Source organism: Akebia trifoliata, chromosome 13 (genome assembly GCF_017979445.1).
Source record: "Akebia trifoliata isolate Shusen 1 chromosome 13, ASM1797944v1, whole genome shotgun sequence".
Classification (NCBI taxonomy): Eukaryota; Viridiplantae; Streptophyta; class Magnoliopsida; order Ranunculales; family Lardizabalaceae; genus Akebia; species Akebia trifoliata.
Window position 1 is genome coordinate 3,268,135 of NC_141387.1, and position 20,173 is coordinate 3,288,307.

The 20,173-nt window shown below is 31.5% G+C and overlaps 1 protein-coding gene across 1 annotated transcript in view; it reads right to left on the reverse strand.

The window, feature by feature from the left end:
• LOC147387347 (uncharacterized) overlaps positions 1–20,173 on the reverse strand; it is a 71,375-nt gene that overhangs the window by 10,012 nt on the left and 41,190 nt on the right. The window contains exons 2-13 of the mRNA XM_086421564.1: positions 8,495–8,564; positions 6,681–6,715; positions 5,062–5,137; positions 4,055–4,126; positions 3,866–3,953; positions 3,567–3,783; positions 3,193–3,311; positions 2,845–3,071; positions 2,683–2,717; positions 2,450–2,549; positions 2,256–2,355; positions 1,988–2,146 (exon numbers count right to left, since the gene is read on the reverse strand). Of these exons, the coding sequence (XP_086277690.1) occupies positions 1,988–2,146; positions 2,256–2,355; positions 2,450–2,549; positions 2,683–2,717; positions 2,845–3,071; positions 3,193–3,311; positions 3,567–3,783; positions 3,866–3,953; positions 4,055–4,126; positions 5,062–5,137; positions 6,681–6,715; positions 8,495–8,564 (1,298 nt within the window). The remainder of the gene's footprint in view (positions 1–1,987; positions 2,147–2,255; positions 2,356–2,449; positions 2,550–2,682; positions 2,718–2,844; positions 3,072–3,192; positions 3,312–3,566; positions 3,784–3,865; positions 3,954–4,054; positions 4,127–5,061; positions 5,138–6,680; positions 6,716–8,494; positions 8,565–20,173) is intronic.

Genomic DNA, 20,173 nt, shown 5'->3' on the forward strand with positions numbered 1-20,173 from the left:
CTTAGCATATGCCACGTAGGATTAGGGCTTATGTGGCAGGTATTGTGGCGTGGGAGGAGGATTTCAATCCTCCACCCTGCTTGCATAGAATCCAGACTCTTTTTATATGACTATAACTGACGACGTGCATAAAATTTGACTCTCACATTTCTGACGTGGAGGTAGTCACATAACCGTAGATTAATTTTATTCGTATCTCGATGAAAGAATTTATGACTCTCACATTAATGCAGTGAGAAACACAGTGAAAAACGAAGTCCCCTAAGGATTTTCCTTTTCTTAATTGAGTGCCCATAATATATGACAGACTTTTGGTGGACGGACTTCACGTTGACACACCTATGTTGAAGCCCATAATTTATGAGTGAGAAAAAAATAGAGAAAATTTCTCTCTTGCCCGTTCTCTGCCCCCACATATTTATTGCTTTAATTTCAAATCTTAAAAAGGATGGTTGGGCCCACGTTGATTATCACATTTTACAATCCAACAACACTGAAATCTAAATTTCATGAAAATATTCGTATTTAAAAAATTTTTAAAATTATAAAACAACTGTTTTTCAAACTTGATCTATAGTGTTTAAAACGGACAGTCATATTGAACACCCACATTTAAAAATAAAATATGTTGGTGAAAAATAATTATTTTTTTCTTCTTTTTTTTTAACTTCAAATAATTTTATCCTCTACAACCCCATTTCATCAGATAATGATTTTGAATATCACAAGGTAATCAAATTTTAAAGTTTATTTTTTTCACTATGGATAGGAAAGAGAAATTCTCTTTTCTATATATATATATATTTTAATAAGTTATGTGCTTCCATATCAAGGTGTGTCATATCCATCCTTCAAATTATCAGTACTCTTCTTAATTTGATATTCAAACAATCTTTTATAAATCTAAATATGGAAAAGAAAACTTTAAATAAAGAGAGATTTTTCTCACAGAAAAGTCATCATATGAAACCTAATAAGGATAGTTTTTTTAATTTGGAGATGCCCTCAATACACATATATCTATGTAATTGGTCGATCTACAATTATTTGAAATCCAATATTGACTTTTAAGTGAGGAAGTAATTTTTCCTATATAAATGTTAATGGGATTTGAATAACAAAAATTGATGAAAAAATAATTAGGAAACTCTAATATAAAAAATTAGTAAGTCTAATTATTAGAAGTCACCCCTAATTTCTACAGTGTATTAGGCTAAAAAACAAGAATAATGATTAATGCATGCTGTACATGGCTGATATGGCAAGGGCACAACCGCAGATCTTTTTCTTTGTGTATCCCAAATTTGCAATTCAAGCCTTGAATGATGTTTGGGAGCTGGCTTGGAAGCATATTGGTATTGTTAGTCTAATCTGCGATTGTGTGAATAAATTCCGTGAAGTCAAACTGAATGTGTTTGGCGGGAATTGAACAGGGTGGCTGATTGGCTAGAAAAACAGGGGTCCCTTGCTCTGGATTTTTTTGTTTTGCTTGATCATGTAAGCATCCCTCAAGAATTGGATTCAATCCTTCTTGAGGATTTAGTCTCTAACTTCATAGCTCCCACTTATCGGGAAAAATAAAAAAACCGTGTATGATTTACCACGTGCATTCGTCACAACTCAAAAAAAAAAAAAATAGATTGAAGATTAGTTTACCGTATAAAAATAATTTTCCAGTGGTTTAATGTATTAAAACGGTAAATTCACTGGTTCAAGAAATATTTTTTAAATATGTTAATCTCATATTCTACTATGTATTGCTCTGATTATTTCCCTTAAATTTATGATTTTCAACAAGCCACAGAGAGAAACAGTCTTGAAAGCTAATAAACAAGACAACCACAAACTACTTCCCATACACATTGATGTTCTTAGTTCAAAACAGACACACACAGAAAGAGAGAGAAAATTGGTATCAGAGTACACCTTATTACTGAAATAGAGGGAGAGAGAGAGAGAGAGAGAGAGTGCTCAGCTGGGGTTCTACTTCAAGAACTCTTTGAACCATTCGGCAGATTTTTTGGGAGTTCTTTCAAAGTTATCATAATTTGTGTAGTTAAGCCCCAAGCGGACATTATAGCCACCTCCCAATTCCACAACGTCTATCATAGACCAATGGATGTACGATTTCACGTTCGCACCCAAACTATAACACACACAGACAAAAAAAAAATCATAATAATATTTTGATCTTCAACGTTAATAGAAGAAAATATATAAGATTTCTCTGAAAAGGAAAAGGGTCTTGATCTTACCTGATAGCATCTTTAACCGCCTTGAGATGAGTATTCATGAACGTGATTCGGTAACCATCATCTGTTACTACGTGATTAGGTGTCTGAACATCAACGCACCCTGCATTTACCATTGGAAATTCTCTAGTCATAAACATAAATCTAATCCAAACTATTTGATTTGTTGATCAATAAATCAAATATCATCAACTAACCATTCTCAGTGATGTAAATTGGAATGTTGCCGTAGTGTTCCTTCAGCTTTAATAGCCCTTCTCTTAGCCCATCTGGCACACTGTAAATTTCCTCCGCAATCTACATAATGAAATAATTAGAATTACAAAATTAGACACTACTTATAATTTTCATTCTAACTTTCTTACCGACGGCTATTTTAATTAAGAAATCAAAATCTTTAAAAAACTATGAAATTAACAGTCATTCTTACTTCGTCACCAATATGTTTTCCATCAGGTCCAATCTCTGTGAGAAAGACAAACAATATGAAAAATATATTAGGTCCAAACACAAGAACATAATAGAAAAACCTACTTTTTCTTTTAAAATACAAGTAATTAGGGATATCAGTTAGCAAGATATATAGCATCACCTAATAAATCCCGATATTGGTCCTTATCCATATCCATGTCAACAGGTGCATCATTTAGACTTATTGGTAGGGATCTGGTATATCTTGCAGTATAGTAATTGACTCCAACAAAATCATATGCTCCTTTAATTAGTTCTTTCTCTGCTGCTGTGAATTCTGTTAGTCTGTCCCTTACCAAAGCTTTAATGATAAATGGGTAGTCTCCATACACAAATGGTTCCACAAACCTAATTAAATAAAAAGGTTAGTAGACTTTAAATTTTTATTAAAACGACACACTTGATTAAGTTTAATTGAATGTGATAATTCAAAATATTCATTCTGAAGTTTGAATAGAGAGTCACTAACAAATCTGTATGGAAGGCAAAGGCCCTGTCTGCTGCTTCTTTATCTACTTTCGAGCCTTTTTTGTACGCCTCCATCCATATAAGGCTTACCGTCATACCAATTATTCCACCTTGAGTAGCCTGAAAAATAGTTGATCACAGAAAGACCAACAAAAATGAAATTCATTATTGTAAATAACACACATAATTTTAAATACGATTTATGATTTATTTTTACTTTTTTGTGAAGCTTATACCCATTAAGATTGCTAAATGCAACTACAACAATATCTTTAAAGCTACTCAAATGACTGGAAAATGAATAAATTGAACAAATAGAGAAGTTGATTCATAAACACAATTAATTTCACTCTTCTATGAAATTTAATTTGTTACCTGGTAATTTGCTTTGTAATGTCTAACAGCAGTAGCATGAGCTAATATGATGTTTTTAGCAACAATGTAAGGATTTTTTGCAGGATCATCTGTTCCCAACATTAGTGGTTTATAACCATGTTGGGCGTAAACATCTGGCTCATTAATTGTCCCCCAATATTTGACTCTATCTCCAAAATTTTTGAAACATACGTCACAGAAGTTTTTGTAATCTTCCCTAAAAACAGAAAAACAAAATACATATAAATTTGAATTTTAAAAAAAGTGAAAGATAAATAAATAAAAAATGAGATACTTACACAATGTTGACATCCAAAAAGCCATTATATTCGTTAACCAAAGCGACCGGTAAGTCTAAATGGAAAATTGTCACGAAGGGCTGTATTCCTAAAAGAAAAAATTTGAAATATTTTAGTCATGATCAGTCTTAACAACAGGAGAAAAATACATGTAAAATTACTATTGATAAGAAGAACAATTAATTTCACCATTTGCAAGTAATTCATTTATGAGATTGTTGTAGAATTCGATGCCCTTTGGATTTACCTCCCCCCTTCCTTCTGCAAGCACCAAAAAGTCAAAGAAATTCATTAATGGAGAATAATGTCATGTCTAAGATGCTATTGAAAAAGATTTTTATCTTTTGCTTGATTGTAGTGCCCTGCCAAGTGATTATGTTAGAATATTACATGATGATGTATCTTGCAACTATGCAAAATGATTGACTTTAATATTAGGGTGGGGCCATTAACAAAAAGGGAGCGAATCATCATATAATTGTCTTAGTGACTTTTAATGGTTGAGAGAGTGGCACATCATATATACTCAAAATCACATTCGTTAGAAAATTGGAGTTCAAGGACCGTCCAATTTCAAAGCCTTTATCAGGCTTAAAATTTTGTTATTTAAAAAAAAAGAATTTTAAACCTCATCTACACGACTACACTCTGATCCTTACAAGGCTGTGGCCTTAGGTTTTCTTTTCTAACACATAAATCTCTGTTACTTAAAGTTCATTCGCAGGGAACACGTACTACAGAGGATCTGCTCCCTAACAAAAACAAAAATACAAGAGAAGAGGCAATAATTTATATGAAACATTGAAGTGACAATTGAGCAGGATTTAAAGGATTTATATTTGAATGTTGAAAGTGATCAGTTTATCTTAAACGTCAAGATAAACTATGGTCTATTGACAATTTGGGTGTTCCGTTATGGTCTATAGACAATTTGGGTGTTCCGTTAAATAATTAACACATCTACGTAAAAAGAGCTTTAAAATGTCACATTAACGACGAGTCAAAGGTGGAATTGCTGATAAATTGCAAGCGTTGGGTGTTTCCCTTTGACTAATAAAGTAATTGAGTAATTCTAAAGTTCCTTATTAATTATATATTTTTTCCACTCATGTTCATTACCATAGTTTTTCATTTAATTAATGGAAAGAGGACAATTTAAGAATTTTATTACACAAGATACTAGTTGAAGAACATACTAGGCAGTATCCTGCTCCAAGAGACGGAGAATCTATACACATCCACTCCCATTTGCTTCAGCAACTTCACATCTTCCTGCAATTACAATAAAGTGATAAAGTCAGTATTGGGTACAATCCTCGCTGCCACATATTTCAGAAAAAATTTCCCTATGAAAGTGGTGTCAACGATTAATTAATGTCCATTTTCGGTTTGGTAAGGAAGGATTGTATCAAATTTTTCCTTTACAATATAAACTAAAGATATTACTAAGATTCATGGTAGTTTTCTAAGTTTCATAGAGGGTTGTTAATAATATATATGATAAAAAATATTCAAGATAAATCATACCTCAATAATATACGGGGTCAGGATCAAGGGACATATGAAAAAACATATGTAAAATCAATGTAACATTAATAAATTTAAAAAATATGGGTTAGAAGTTTCAGATTGATCTGATTTTTTGTGAGGATGATCTCTATGATGGGAAGATCATCCAGAAAAAAAAAAATCAGTCCAATCTGAAACTTCTAACCCCATTAAAAGTGATTTAGAATGTGGATCATCGATTTTTTAATCAATTTTTGTCAATAATTTGTAAATCACTTTTAATGGATTTAGAAGTTTCAGATTGAGCTGATTTTTTATGAGGATGATCTTCTCATCATAGTGACCATCCTCGCTAAAAATCAGCTCAATCCAAAACCTCTAACCTATATTTTGAAAAACCATTGAACCGCCCCCTAATATATATATATATTGAACAGTCAATGATATCCGAAGATAGTTGGGCTTGAAGCAAGACTTTTTCAACATTTGAGCTGCATTAGTAATGTGGTTCTTATAATATAAAATTTTGGAAAATAGTTGCCTCCCTAATTGGGGGTCGTTAATTGTTACTATTTAGTTACCCTTTTTGATTCTTTTTGAAAACTAACTTTATTTGAAATAAACTTTTTTCTTTCTATCCTGAATCATGTGCTTTTCTCATAAGACTGAGAATGATAAATAGATAAACAAAATCAAATAGCACAATTTCAGTAATAGGTAAATGCCTCTTTTTCTCTTGAAGTTGTTGGAATCATTCGTGATAAGATATTGGCTAGAAGTGAAGTTCTCTTATCAATAAAATTTTCATCTATTTGCCATCTAGACATAGTTAACAATCCATTCTATAATACTTCTTATTACCTCTCGCAGGAAAATAATCCCACAAACAAAGGAATTGTACAGTACGAAATAACATAAAAAAACATGTTCTTAAAAAAATGTAGACCTTCTACTCGTTCGATAGGAAATATTGCATCCGCTTAGATTTCATCCAAATCAAATGTATCAAATGTAATATACCAATGAACAGAACTATTACTATTTAATCAAAATTAAAGAATCAAGGAATTTTTTCTATATGATATGATAACTCTAGTAGTTTTGATTGGATTATGATCCAAAGAAGAATAAAGAATAGAATAATCATTCTATGATCAAAGATAGAACGGGGACGAAGGGGAGATATATAAGGTTATGTAGCATTATTATTAAGGGTACCATTTGTTTTATTATTCTTATTTTTGCAAAACAAGCAAATGAATTAAATTAATAGAAATGTGAAATCAGGAAAGTTATATATACATACTTTATAGTTGACATAGGAAAGAGGGCCATCAGTGTCTGTAGATAAAGAAGTCAAAGTTAGAAAACTAAGTGGACATATTAGGAACTCAAGTAAGATGAAAAACAAAAGGGAAAATTACTTAAAGGACCCTCACGAAGCTTCTTTTTAAGTAGTTGCTAAGTTTTCAGCAGTTGCTTGGCAGGATATTTTGTAAACTTTTTTTTTTTTCTAAACGGCCCCTAGACTTCATCTCCCACATTTCTCATGATTGAATGCCCTAACCATTTGAACTCATCGTTTTCATATAAAAATTGGATTTTTGACATCTCAATCAAGTTTCTGTGACTCTATTCTGTCATAAAGGATTTAAGAAAGAAGAAATCATTTTCAATGATTTTTTCAAACATTTTAAAAATATATGTAAAAAGGTAGGATTTAAGAAAAAAGAAGTTACTTTTAAAGATTTTTTCAAACATTTTGAAGATGTATGTAAAAAAGTAGGGATTTTTTCATTTTTTTTCTTAGTTTATGGGTGAAAACGATCAATAATAGTTCTTTTGGGTTGAAATCATTTAAACAAGTCGTTATCTCAAGTTTTTAGTCGATCTTTTCATGTATTTTAGTTGAAAAAAACCCGAAAATGAAAAATGGGTGAGTTTTACTAGTGTCAAGTTCACCACTTTTTATTTTTTATTTTTAAAAAACAGTGAACTCAACGATATTTAAAAAAAGCATTGATTTCGACAATAAACAAAAAGTAGTGAACTCGACACAAAAAAGAAAGGCGTTGAGTAAATTATGAACTCAACAATATGAGGGACTATTAAGAAATAAATAGTTAACTAAATGTCCTATCTAGCTAACACACTAAACTTAGGGACTATTTAGAAAGAAACCCTTCCGCAAGAGTCCTGTAAGTAATTTTCCCAAAACAAAGGTTAATAGGTCCATTAGAGTATTTTTTGCTCACAGCCAACTGTTGGTTGACATGTGGCATGAATGACATCAGCAATCTCTCCTACCCATTGTGAAAAAAAGAAAATTTTCTAATTTGATTGCTTTGTGACATTCAAAAACATGATCTTATGCAATGACGTTGTAGAGGATAAAATTATATGAACCTTAAAAAATAAAATTAAATAGTTATTTTTTATCGCTGAATTTTATTTTTATATTTGGATATTCGGTATTTGTCCATTTTAACATTTTAAATAAAGTCAAAAAATAATATATATTTTTTAATTTTCATGACATTGAGAAGACTGTGTTGATGGATTTTCAATGTCCTAATCAATGTGGCCAAATAATCTTTTTTTTAAGATTTGAAATCTTAAAAGATAAAGCTGTGTCTGAGAGAGACTCTCTCTCTCTCTCTTTCTTGCTGATGTCATTCATGTCACATGTCAAACAGCTGTTGGGCTGTGAGCAAAAAATCACTCAAACCATCAGGGTGGCGGCTAAGCCGTAACGGCAGGGGTGTGCTCCTCTTGTCGTGACACTACCTTTGAATTAAATAGTGCACGGGGTTGTGGGCTCAGCGTGGGCCCTTGGATTAGTCTATCGGATATGACTGGTAGCACGGATCGTGCAGAGCCCAATTACTGTCTGGTCCACTGTCTAAAGCGCTTGGATTAATGACCCACGGTGTTGTGGGCTAAACGTGGGCCGTTAGATTAATCCTATCAAATATAACTGGAAGCACAGGTTGGGGCAAAGCCCGATTACAGTCTAGTCCTCTATCTACGGGGATACCACGTTTTTTTTTATAAAAAAAAAAAAAAATTGCAATGATTTTCTAAATAAAAAAAATAATGTGAATAGGGTTTGTGACTCACATCCTTGTTGTGTAAGAATATAATCCCAGGTGCTGGGAGTTCTCCCGTCAACATCAGCTGCTCCTTCAGACTGCACCACCAAAATAATAAATAAATAAATCAACATCTATAATAGCTTTGATATTATAATGAGAGAAGGCAAATTTTTTATTTGTTTTTTATATATAAGTTTTTCCATGCAATTAAAAAAGTGGTAATACATTTGAGCAAAACTTTCCTTAATAAGATTTAAAGTCTTACTATGTTAGTAAGGAAAGTTTTTTTTTCGAAAAATCAAACTTAATTAGCCTTGACCTATTATAAGTTTATAACCTAATAAACAGTCATTTATTTACTATTTATACTTTTACACTTTATAGTTTGGTATTATTTTATGTTGAACCTATAATGTTTAGATAATTACACTTAACTCCCTTATAATTATGTAAGGGACTCACTTAACCCCTCTTCCATCTACTTATCGTCAACAACCAAACAGTTAAAATATGATTCCTTTTTTTTTAATGACCATTTTGCCCTTTTTAAATTGTTTACTTTTTTATTGACAGAAATATCCCAATAAAATATCAAAACCATAGCAATCAAGTTTCAATGGCATAATTACGAATACACCTATAGAGAGGCCAACCGAGCTACTGATCACCTAGCTTCATTTATGTTGTCTTCTGATATAATTCAATGGTCCCCCCCCTCCCCCTTTTGTCTAGGGATTTGAGTAAAATTATTGAGAAGGACGCCACTGGGCAACCTTTCTTGAGAATGTAATATTCTTTGTTAATTTAATATAACTGGTCGAGGGTCTGCCTAACCCCCAACTTATCTTCCAAAAAAAAAAATATCCCAGTAAAATATGTGCTTCTAGAGCAAGGTGAATGCTTAGATGGGGGATTTTTAATTATCATTTAAAAATATTTTTTAAATAAAAAATATAAATGGGGGTGAAATAGTAAACTAATATCGGAATTTTAACACAGTCAATGAAAGGGGAGGTAAGTACAATTACCAAAATGTTAGGGGATCAACATGGATTTATGCCAAAGCACAGGAGGTCAAAGTGTAATTTAGTCATAAAAAATTGGGTGAATTCCTATCTCGTGAGCTGAAAATGAGTTATTTACCATTTCGGTCACTGTTCATTGAAAGATCACGTTTTTGTAAAATAAAATAATAATTCAGAACAAAATGACTATTTCGCATGTTTAAAGTGAAATTGTCACTTCAAACTTTTGCAAATAGTCACTTTAAAAACCTCCGAATTCATTATCCTGCACGTTTTGATAATTAATATGAATCAGTGATCCGGAATCGTAAATTCGTCAAAAGTTGATGACTTTTTCGTAAATATCTATAAAAAAAAAATGTAGAACTTTATTTTAATGTCAAAAGCATGAGAAAATAAATACAAACTTGAACAGCAGAAGTAGAGCCTCCAAACACAAAGTCGACAGGAAAATCGCTTCTTTTTACTGCAGGAAATTCAGCAGGAACAACGGTTGAACCTGGAACTCCTTGTTTCACAGCGGGAGTAACTAATTTAGGATGTTTTACTCCCTTTCTGAAAGGAGGTACTTTCATCTCTTCTCCACGGATGAGGTTAAGGTTTCTTTTGTTTGAGTAAGTACTCAAGGAAGAAAAAGCTAAAGAACATTGTGAAGAGAGAAGGGCCATCTTTGTATTTAGAAAGACTATCACACAGTGAGAGAGAAGCTTTTTATCGATACGATTTTCTGTGAGGGATTTTCTTTCTTATATAATGGTAGGAGGTAGGTGGCACATGCAAAAGGCACGTGTGTAAAAAAATTATACATGACTGACTTAGTAAGGTCTATTAGACTCACATGGATTCAAAACAAGATATTTTAGCATTAATCCTTAAGATTGAGACTTATGTGACACGTGTTGTGGTGTGGTGTGGGAGGAGGATTTCAATCCTCTACCCTGATGCATTGTATCCAGCACGACTTTTACCATATACTTCGTTGCTTTCTTAATTGAGTGGTCATAATAATATGACAGATTTTGGTGGACGGACTTAACGCACGCTGACGTTGAAACACATAACTTTTGGAAAAAAAAAAAAAACAGAAAATTTCTTTCTTACAATTTTTTTCTGTGTACATACTTATTTTTTTAATCTAAAAAAAGTTGGTTGGCTACATTGATGATCATGATTACAATCCAACAACCCAAATCTAGATTTCATGAAAATATTTACATTAGAAAAAAAAAAAAATTTAAAAATTATTTTTCAATTTTGATTCGTGGTGTTTACCAGGAACGGCTAGTGAGTATCCACATTTAAAAATAAAATTCAATAATGAATAACTGTTTGTTATTTTATTTTTAAACTTTAAATAATTTTATCCTCTATAACACGATTTTGAATGTTACAAGGTGATTAGATCTGAAAATTTCTTTTTTTTCGCTATAAACATGAAAGAGAATTTTTTTTTTTTTTTTTAAATATATTATGTGCTTCCACATTAGGTTGCGTCAAGTCCATTCACCAAAAATCCTTAGAATTATCAATAAACTTCTTAATTTGATATTCAAACCATCTTTTATAAACCAAAATATGGAAAGTAAAACCTTTAAATAAAGAGATTTTTCCCACAGAAAAGTCATGGTGTGAAACCTAATAGGGATAGTATTTTAATTTGGAGATGCCCTCAATACACACATATTCATGCGATTGGTCGATCTATGATTATGTGAAATCCAATATTGACTTTTAAGTGAGGAAAGAATTTTTCCTATATAAATGTTAATGGGGTTTGAAAAACAAAAATTGATGAAAAATAATTAGGAAACTCTTATAAAAAAAATTAGCAAGTCTAATTATTAGAAGTCACCCATAATAAGTTTGATATTTACATAGGGAGTCTGGGTTTCTTTAAGTAGCTAGGGGTGCAAACTATTCCAACAAGGGATGCAACTTGGTTCGGTTTGGTTCAATTTGAGCTTAAATAAAAATTGAACTGACCTAGGTTGGTTTCACTAAACAAGAAACATAACCAACCCGAACTTTTAATATTTTATAAACCTTCTTGGAAGCAACAAATATTTAATTAAAAGTAAATAATTAACAAACATGAAATATTTCATATTTAAGTCATTAGCAAAAACTTTAGTATGGAAAGACATTGTGGTAGAATGTTGGACGTATGCTTGATTTTGAAAGATGTTCAAGGGAATCCCTTCAAAATGCATATATATGTATATATATGGATCAGGATCCATATACACATAAAGCTATTACGTGTTTTGTCTTATATAGGCAAAAAAGGTTTAGAATAAGTTGATTTTTTGTGAGGATGATCTCTATGGTGATAAGATCATCCTTGCCAAAAATCAGCCCATTCTAAAACATCTAGCCTCATGTTTGTAAGTTGAAGAATTTTGGACCGCTTATTTTTTGTAAACCACTTTTGATGGGGTTAGAAGTTTTGAAATGGGCTGACTTTTTATAAGGATGATCCCCTCACCATAGAGATCATCCTCATAGAACATCAGCCCATTTCGAACATTTTTCCCCATATAAGAGAAAAAACATTGTAGCTTTATGTGTCTACGGATCATGACTTTATGTGTCATACTCACAAAAAAATCAGTCCAATCTGAAACTTCTAACCTTATCAAAAGTGGTTTACAAAGTTGAAGAATTGTGGATTGTTGATTTTTATTGTAAATTTATAAATCACTTTTGATGGGGTTTGAATTTTCAAATTGGAATGATTTTTTGTGAGGATGATCTATATTGTTTAGGGTTTAGGGTGTTTAAAGTTGCTATAAAGATCATTCTTACAAAAAATCAGTCCAATCTAAAACTTTTAAGTCATATAAGACAAATTTTGTGAACTAGCATTGTCGTCTGAAGATTGTCAACCGAATGCCCTCATATATATATGTGGGTCAAATTCAACAACCAATGAAAAAACCAACATTTTCTCTTCCATGGGTTAGAAGTTTCGAAATGGGCTAATTTTTTGTAGGGATTATTTCCTAACCATAGATTTCATCCTCACAAACAATCAACTTATTCTGAAACTTTTAACCCTTTCAAAAGTGGTTTACAAGTTGAAGAATTATGGATCGTTACTTTGTAAATCACTTTTGATGGGGTTAGAAGTTATGGAATTGACTGATTTTTTGTGAGGATGATCTCCTTACATAGAGACCATCCTTTACACACACAAAAAATTAACTCATTCCAAAACTTTTAACCCATATAGGACAAAACGTTTGCTACTAACCTTTATTAGGCTTGATCCAAGGTTTTGAGAATGGTAGCTAACAAAAAATAACTTTATGAGTTTTTTTTTTTTCAAAGTTTATAGAATTTGTCTTCTACAACCTTGAATCATCAGATTATGTTTTTTGATATCACAAGGTGAGTCCTAGGAGCCTTAGTAAGGGTGAAACCTTACTAAGTTAGTAGACAATTTTTTTTTTTGTTTTTTTTTTGTACTTTTGAACTTTGAATGGCTTGTTTTAATCTTAAAAAAAAATTAAATATGAGAAGATCTAACCTGTAAGACTGTGACTATGTGAGTGCAGTTGTTCTTTGAAGTTGAAACTTGAGAAGGAAAGAAGAGAATATGGACATGTATTTAGAAAATATTGAGACTTGAGAATTAAGTTACTTGTTTGAGGAGATATTGAAAAATTTAAACATCTCTCCATAATTAATAATTACTATTAATTAATTATACTATTAAATAATAAATATAAACATCTCCTTAATTAATTAAAAATACCATGTTTACCCATTTACCCATGGAGACCTGATTCTTAATAGGTCCTTAAAATGACTACCCATAATCGAATAAAAATTTATTCGGATCTTTCATGTGGACCCAAAACCGTTTAATCACTTTCAGGTACATTAGGTAATTGGGTAACCATTGACACCCTTACTTTACCATGCTAGTGCTGGCAATGATCCAAACTATATCCGATTTCTGAACCAGTTTGAAACAATTCGAATTGATCCAATCCTAAAAAACATGAAAAATCAGGATTTCGGATCTACCCAAATCCGCTCCGAAAAAAATTTGATCTGAACATAGTTTTATAGTTTTTTATTAGTCATAAGTTCATATAAATACATATAAATAGAACTTTTTACTCTTTTTTATTTTCCTTTATATTTGTAGTTGGAAAGTAAATTTTTTAATTTTTAATTTTTTTTTATAAATATTGATCATTTGAAAATAAGGCATATGTTCGGATTGATTTTAGATTAATAATGAAATGAAACTGATCGGATCCGGTTCACATATTCATTAATCCATTCGGATCGAATCGGTTTGGAGTGGTAGTGATCCAATATCGAACCAATTTTTGCAAGCCCTACCCCCCCAAACACACAACAAAAATAATTTTAGATGATTTAGGTACCCCCATTTTCAAATTGATGATATTCCCCCTTTGAATTTATTATTCTTTTTTAAGACAAACCCACACCCCCCCTCCAAAAAAAAAAAAAAAAAATTCTAACCTTAACCAAATACCTTTTATTTTTCTTCCTAAAACAAGTCATCTCCAAACTCATCAATTATTGGACTAAATTAAATTTAATATGTTAAACCACATCTTCGATTTGTTATTTTGAGCTCATCTTAATCCATTAAATTTAATATGTTAAACCACATCTTCGATTTGTTATTTTGAGCTCATCTTAATCCCTTGAGAAAATTCTAAAATTTTCTATCAAAAAATTTGATCTTCGATCTACTTCAAAAATATTATCTTTATTTATAAGTTTAAACTAGTTTAAGTAGATTAATATTAAGGTTGAAGACTAAGGTAAAAAAAATTCTACTCAACATTAAATATTGTTGGTATTAGAAAGAAAAATCAATGGGTTTTTCGATTTCAAGTTAAAGATGACTCAGGGTAAGAAGGTCATTTTGCATTAATCTAACTACTAGAGAGGACTGTATAAAAGACATAGGTCAAGGAGACATGTTGGCGTTCAGGGTATATTTGAGGTACCCTATGCCTTTAAATTGATGACATTGCTTCCTTGACTTAGTTCTTCTCTCATAGACTAATGAGAAATGACTTAATAGACTCAACATTAGAGATTGATGGTTTTAGAAAGAGAAGAGGGTTTCCGGTTTCAGGTTGAAGATGAGTTAGGGTCAAGAGGTCATTTTGCATTAATCTTGCTACTATAGGTCAAGGGGGCATGTAGGCGTTCAGGATGTATTTGAGATACCCTATGCCTTTAAATTGATGCCATTGCTTCCTTGACTTACTTATTTTCTCATAGACTAACGAGAAATGACCTAAATCTCCATTATCAAATTTTTAGTAAAAAACTCCTCCCCCAAAATAAATCATCTTCAAGATTTTCTAAATGAGTTAGTTTTTGGTACTTATAAGCTTAGGGTGGATTGACTTTCTAGTTACGTTTCTAACTTAATAGGCTTTAGTCAATGGCGTAAAGAAATGTATTAAAAATCGAGCCAATAATCAAACCGAAATTTTGGTCAATTGGTTGGACTGGGGTTCGACCAAGGTTCAATTCGATCGGGCCGATTTTTATATATACACTGATCATGTGTTTTCTCATTACATTTTCATAAAATATTCATGACGAATAAATAAAATATAAGATTTTAAAATTAAATTTCAATTTGTAAATCTACATGAATACTAAAACAGTAACATATTTTGTCAACAAATATTGATGAACAACTTCCATCAAATCAAAGTAAAATATAAAAAAAAAAAATTGAACTTCTTGATGTTGAAATCAACAAAATGAATAATTAAGAAACAGAATATATGAAATTTTCTTTTTCCCCAAATCTTTCATTTTCTTCAATGCTTCAAAGTATTTCATTGTTTTATCTATATTTTATAAAAAAATAAAAAATGTTAAAGTTTTGATTTAGTTAAGGATATTTTTTAGTTATTTAAAGATCTCTAATATTTGGTTTAGTTGATTAATAGATTTTATTTGCTAAAATTTAAGTCATGGTAGGTTTCTATATTTATTTGGTACTAAAAAATCTAGTTTTTATTTGTTAGTATTTTAGTTATGATAAATTTCTATATGTAGTATTAAAAATCTAAACATGTAAATTAGGGACTAGATTTTCTAATTTTGCAAGAGAGAATCAATTGAAATTTTCAATTTTTCAAGAATCGGTTCTTGAAAATCGATGGTTTAGACAGTTGAACCACCGGCTTTAAAAAACCGTCTATTCTCATTTAAGTATCAGCTCATTAAGAACTGAACTGATTTTTATAGGAAATCCAGTCAGACCAAGTTGAATCGTCGGTCCAATCTGAATTTTAAAACATTGGTGTAAAGTTCAAATTAATAATTTCCTAATTTTAGTTATTTTATAATCTTTTGGTGGCCCCATCTATCAAATTTAGTGTGAGGTCCATGATCAAACTTTTTCGTTTCTTGGATCAATCCATTCGGTAGGTTTCTTTGCCCAAAAATGGGTGTGTGGGTTCAATACTTGTCATGAATCATGGATTGGTTTCATATAATACGTTGTCCTAATCACGAAAATAAAAAATATGGGGTTCCTCTTTATACACAGGTGGTCCTGAATAATTAGGATGTCTTTATAATTCCCCTTAAATTGATTTTATGTGTGAAAATTCAAGTCCTGGATGAGAGTCACATTCCTAATCTGCTTCCCCAATTTTGATGTGTGTGTCTATTTATGACTTCTAGTCTATTACAGATAGGCGAATCTTTGAAACTTTCTAATTCATCTGTAGTATATAAGTCTTGTTGAGATGGCAACTGGTTAATTATTTAGTCAAGGTGTGATTATTTCGAGTAGCTACACTTCAATCTTATCTACTCACAGAGGGGTCTACCATTCAAGCTACTCTGAATATGAAGTCAATAATAATATTTTTTTCGAGTAGCTACACTTCAATCTTATCTACTCACAGAGGGGTCTACTCGTGCAAGCTACTCTGAATATGAAGTTAATAACAATATTTTTTTCCATCCATCAACATCCAACATTCAACAAATCCATGTGATTGATGTTCAATTATTTATTTCATGTGTCGTTTAGCAATCAGATCTCAAGAGCTATTTACACATACTTAAAACGCCTTCCCCACACCCCCAACACCCAACCTCCTCCCCACACCCCCCAATAATTGATGTTCAATTATTTGTTTCATGTGTCGTTAAGCAATCAGGTCTCAAGTGCTATTTACACCTACTTAAAACCCCTTCCCCCCACCCCCAACAACCCACCTACGTGGAAGGTGGTGTTAACATAAAGTTGTTTGATTTACCTGCCTTGGCCTAGAGCAATGGAAAGGATTGTTCATATGATAGTTCGTTTGACAATAGGCTCACAAATTAATGTAACATTGTTTTTACATATGTTTTCTCATATGTCCCTTGAGCCTGACCCAGATATATAATATGAGAGTGGTTTAAGGGATGTATAGAAAAACATATGTAAAAACAATGGTTTTTCAAAATATGGGTTAGAGGTTTTAGATTGAGCTGATTTTTTGTGAGGATGGTCACTATGATGAGAAGATCATCCAAAAAAAGAAAAATAGTCCAATCTGAAACTTTTAACCCCATTAAAAGTGATTTAGAATGTGGACCGTTGATTTTTTATCAATTTTTGTAAATAATTTGTAAATAACTTTTGATGGATCTTCTCCTATATAAATAGGGGGCGGTTCAAGGGCCATATGTAAAAACATATGAAAAAACAATGGTCTTTCAAAATAAGAGTTAGAGGTTTTGGATTGAGCTGATTTTTTGCAAGATGGTCACTATGATGAGAAGATCATCCTCACAAAAAATCAGCTCAATCAGAAACTTCTAAATCCATCAAAAGTGATTTACAAATTAGTGATAAAAATTGATAAAAAATCGACAATTCACATTCTAAATCACTTTTAATAGGGTTAGAAGTTTCAGATTGGACTAATTTTTTTTTTTTTTGGATGATCTTCTCATCATAAAGATCATCCTTACAAAAAATCAGCTCAATCCGAAATTTTTAACCCATATTTTAAAATTTTATTAATGTTACATTGTTTTTACATATGTTTTCTCATATGGCCCTTGAACTTGACCCATATATATATATATATATATATATATATATATATATATATATATATATATAGAGGGTCCCTTTCAGCAACAAACATTTTGACAAACATTTTGGCAAAACATTTTTCAAAACATGGGTTAGAGGTTTTGGAATGGGCTGATTTTTGGTGAGGATGATCTCTACGGTGAGGAGATCATCCTCATCAAAAATCAGCCCATTCCAAAACTTCTAGCCCCATGTTAACAGGTTGAAAAATTGTGAACCGTCCATTTTTTGTAAACCATTTTTGATGGGTTAGAAGTTTTGGAATGGGCTGATTTTTGGTGAGGATGATCTATTCCCTGTAGAGATCATCCTCACCAAAAATCAGCCCATTCCAAAACCTGTAACCCATATTTTCAAAAATGTTTTGCCAAAATGTTTGTCAAAATGTTTGTTGCTGAACATTTCCCATATATATATATATATATATATATATATATATATATATATATATATGGGGGCGGTTCAAGGGCCATATGAGAAAACATATGAAAAAACTTTCGTTTTTCAAGATAAGAGTTAGAGGTTTTGGATTGAGCGGATTTTTTGCAAGGATGGTCACTATGATGAAAAGATCATCCTCACAAAAAATCAGCTCAATCAGAAACTTCTAAATCCATCAAAAGTGATTTACAAATTAGTGATAAAAATTGGTAAAAAATCGACGGTCCACATTCTAAATCACTTTTAATAGGGTTAGAAGTTTCAGATTGGGATGATATTTTTTTGGATGATCTTCCCATCATAGAGATCATCCTCACAAAAAATCAGTTCAATCCAAAATTTCTAACCCATATTTTAAAATTTTATTAAAAACGAAAGTTTTTACATATGTTTTCTCATATGGCCCTTGAACCTGACCCTATATATATATATATATATATATATATTGGGGCGGTTCAAGGGCCATATGTAAAAACATATGAAAAAACAATGGTTTTCCAAAATATGGGTTAGAGGTTTTGGATTGAGCTGATTTTTTGCGAGGATGGTCACTATGATGAGAAGATCATCCTCACAAAAAATCAGCTCAATCAGAAACTTTTAAATCCATCAAAAGTGATTTACAAATTATTGAAAAAAGTTGACAAAAAATTGACGGTCCACATTCTAAATCACTTTTAATGGGGTTAGAAGTTTCAGATTGGACTGATTTTTTTTTTCGGAAGATCTTCCCATCATAGACATCATCCTCACAAAAAATCAGCTCAATCTGAAACTTCTAACTAATATTTTAAAATATTATTAACGTTGCATTGTTTTTATATATGTTTTTTCATATGGCTCTTGATCCTGACCCTATCTATATATATATATATATATATATATATATGGGTCCCGTTCGCCACCCTTAGTTTTACCACACACTTTAGCAAACGCGTTTTGTCTTACATGGGTTAGAAGTTTCGGAATGAGCTGATTTTTGGTGAGGATGATCTCTATAGTGAGGAGATCATCCTCACCAAAAATCAGCTCATTCCAAAACTTCTAACCCCATCAAAATTGATTTACAAAAAATGGACGGTCCACGATTTTTCAACGTGTAAACATGGGGCTAAACATTTCGAAATGGGCTGATTTTTGGGGAGGATGATCTTCTAATCATAGAGATCATCCTCACCAAAAATCAACTCATTCCAAAACTTCTAACCCATGTAGGACAAAAAACGTTTGTTAAAATGTGTGGTAAAACTTAGGGTGCTGAACATTTCCCTATATATATATATATATATAGATATATAGATATAAATACTTTGATCTTCAACATTAATAGAAGAAAATATATAAGAATCCTCTGAAAAGGACGAGGGTCTTGATCTTACCTCATAGCATCTTTAACTGCCTTGAGATGATTACTAATGAATGTAATTAGTTGACCATCATCTGTTGCTACTCTATTAGGTGTTTGAAGATCAATGACCCCTGCATTTACCATTGAAAATTCTCTAGTCATAAACATAAATCTAATCCAAACTATTTAATTTGTGGATCAATATCATCGACTAACCATTCTCAGTGATGTAAATTGGAGGGTTGCTGTATTGTTCCATCAACTTTATGAGCCCTTCTCTTAGCCCATTGGGCACCATGTAAATAGCTTCCGCGATCTACATAATGAAATTATTACAATTATGAAATTAGGCACTAGTTATAATTTTCATACTAACTTCCTTGCTGAAGGCGATTATAATATTAATGAAATCAAAAACTTTAAAAATGTTATGAAACAGTAATCAGCTTTACTTCCTCACCGATGGATTTCCCATCTTTGTTCGCTGTGAGAAATACACACACACACACACACACACACACACAGTAGGACAAAAAAAATAGATTAATCTCAACTGTGCAACTGATGCAAAATAGAAAATATTTTCTGAAGAAAAATATGAAAAATGAATATATTAGGCCAATTAGTTAGGATTACCTGATGTTATCAGATATTGGTCCGAATCCATGCTAATAGGTGACACATTTGCATCGAATGGTAGGGATTGCGTATATTGTAAAGTGTAGTAATTGACACCAACAAAATCATATGCTCCTTTAATCAATGTTTTTT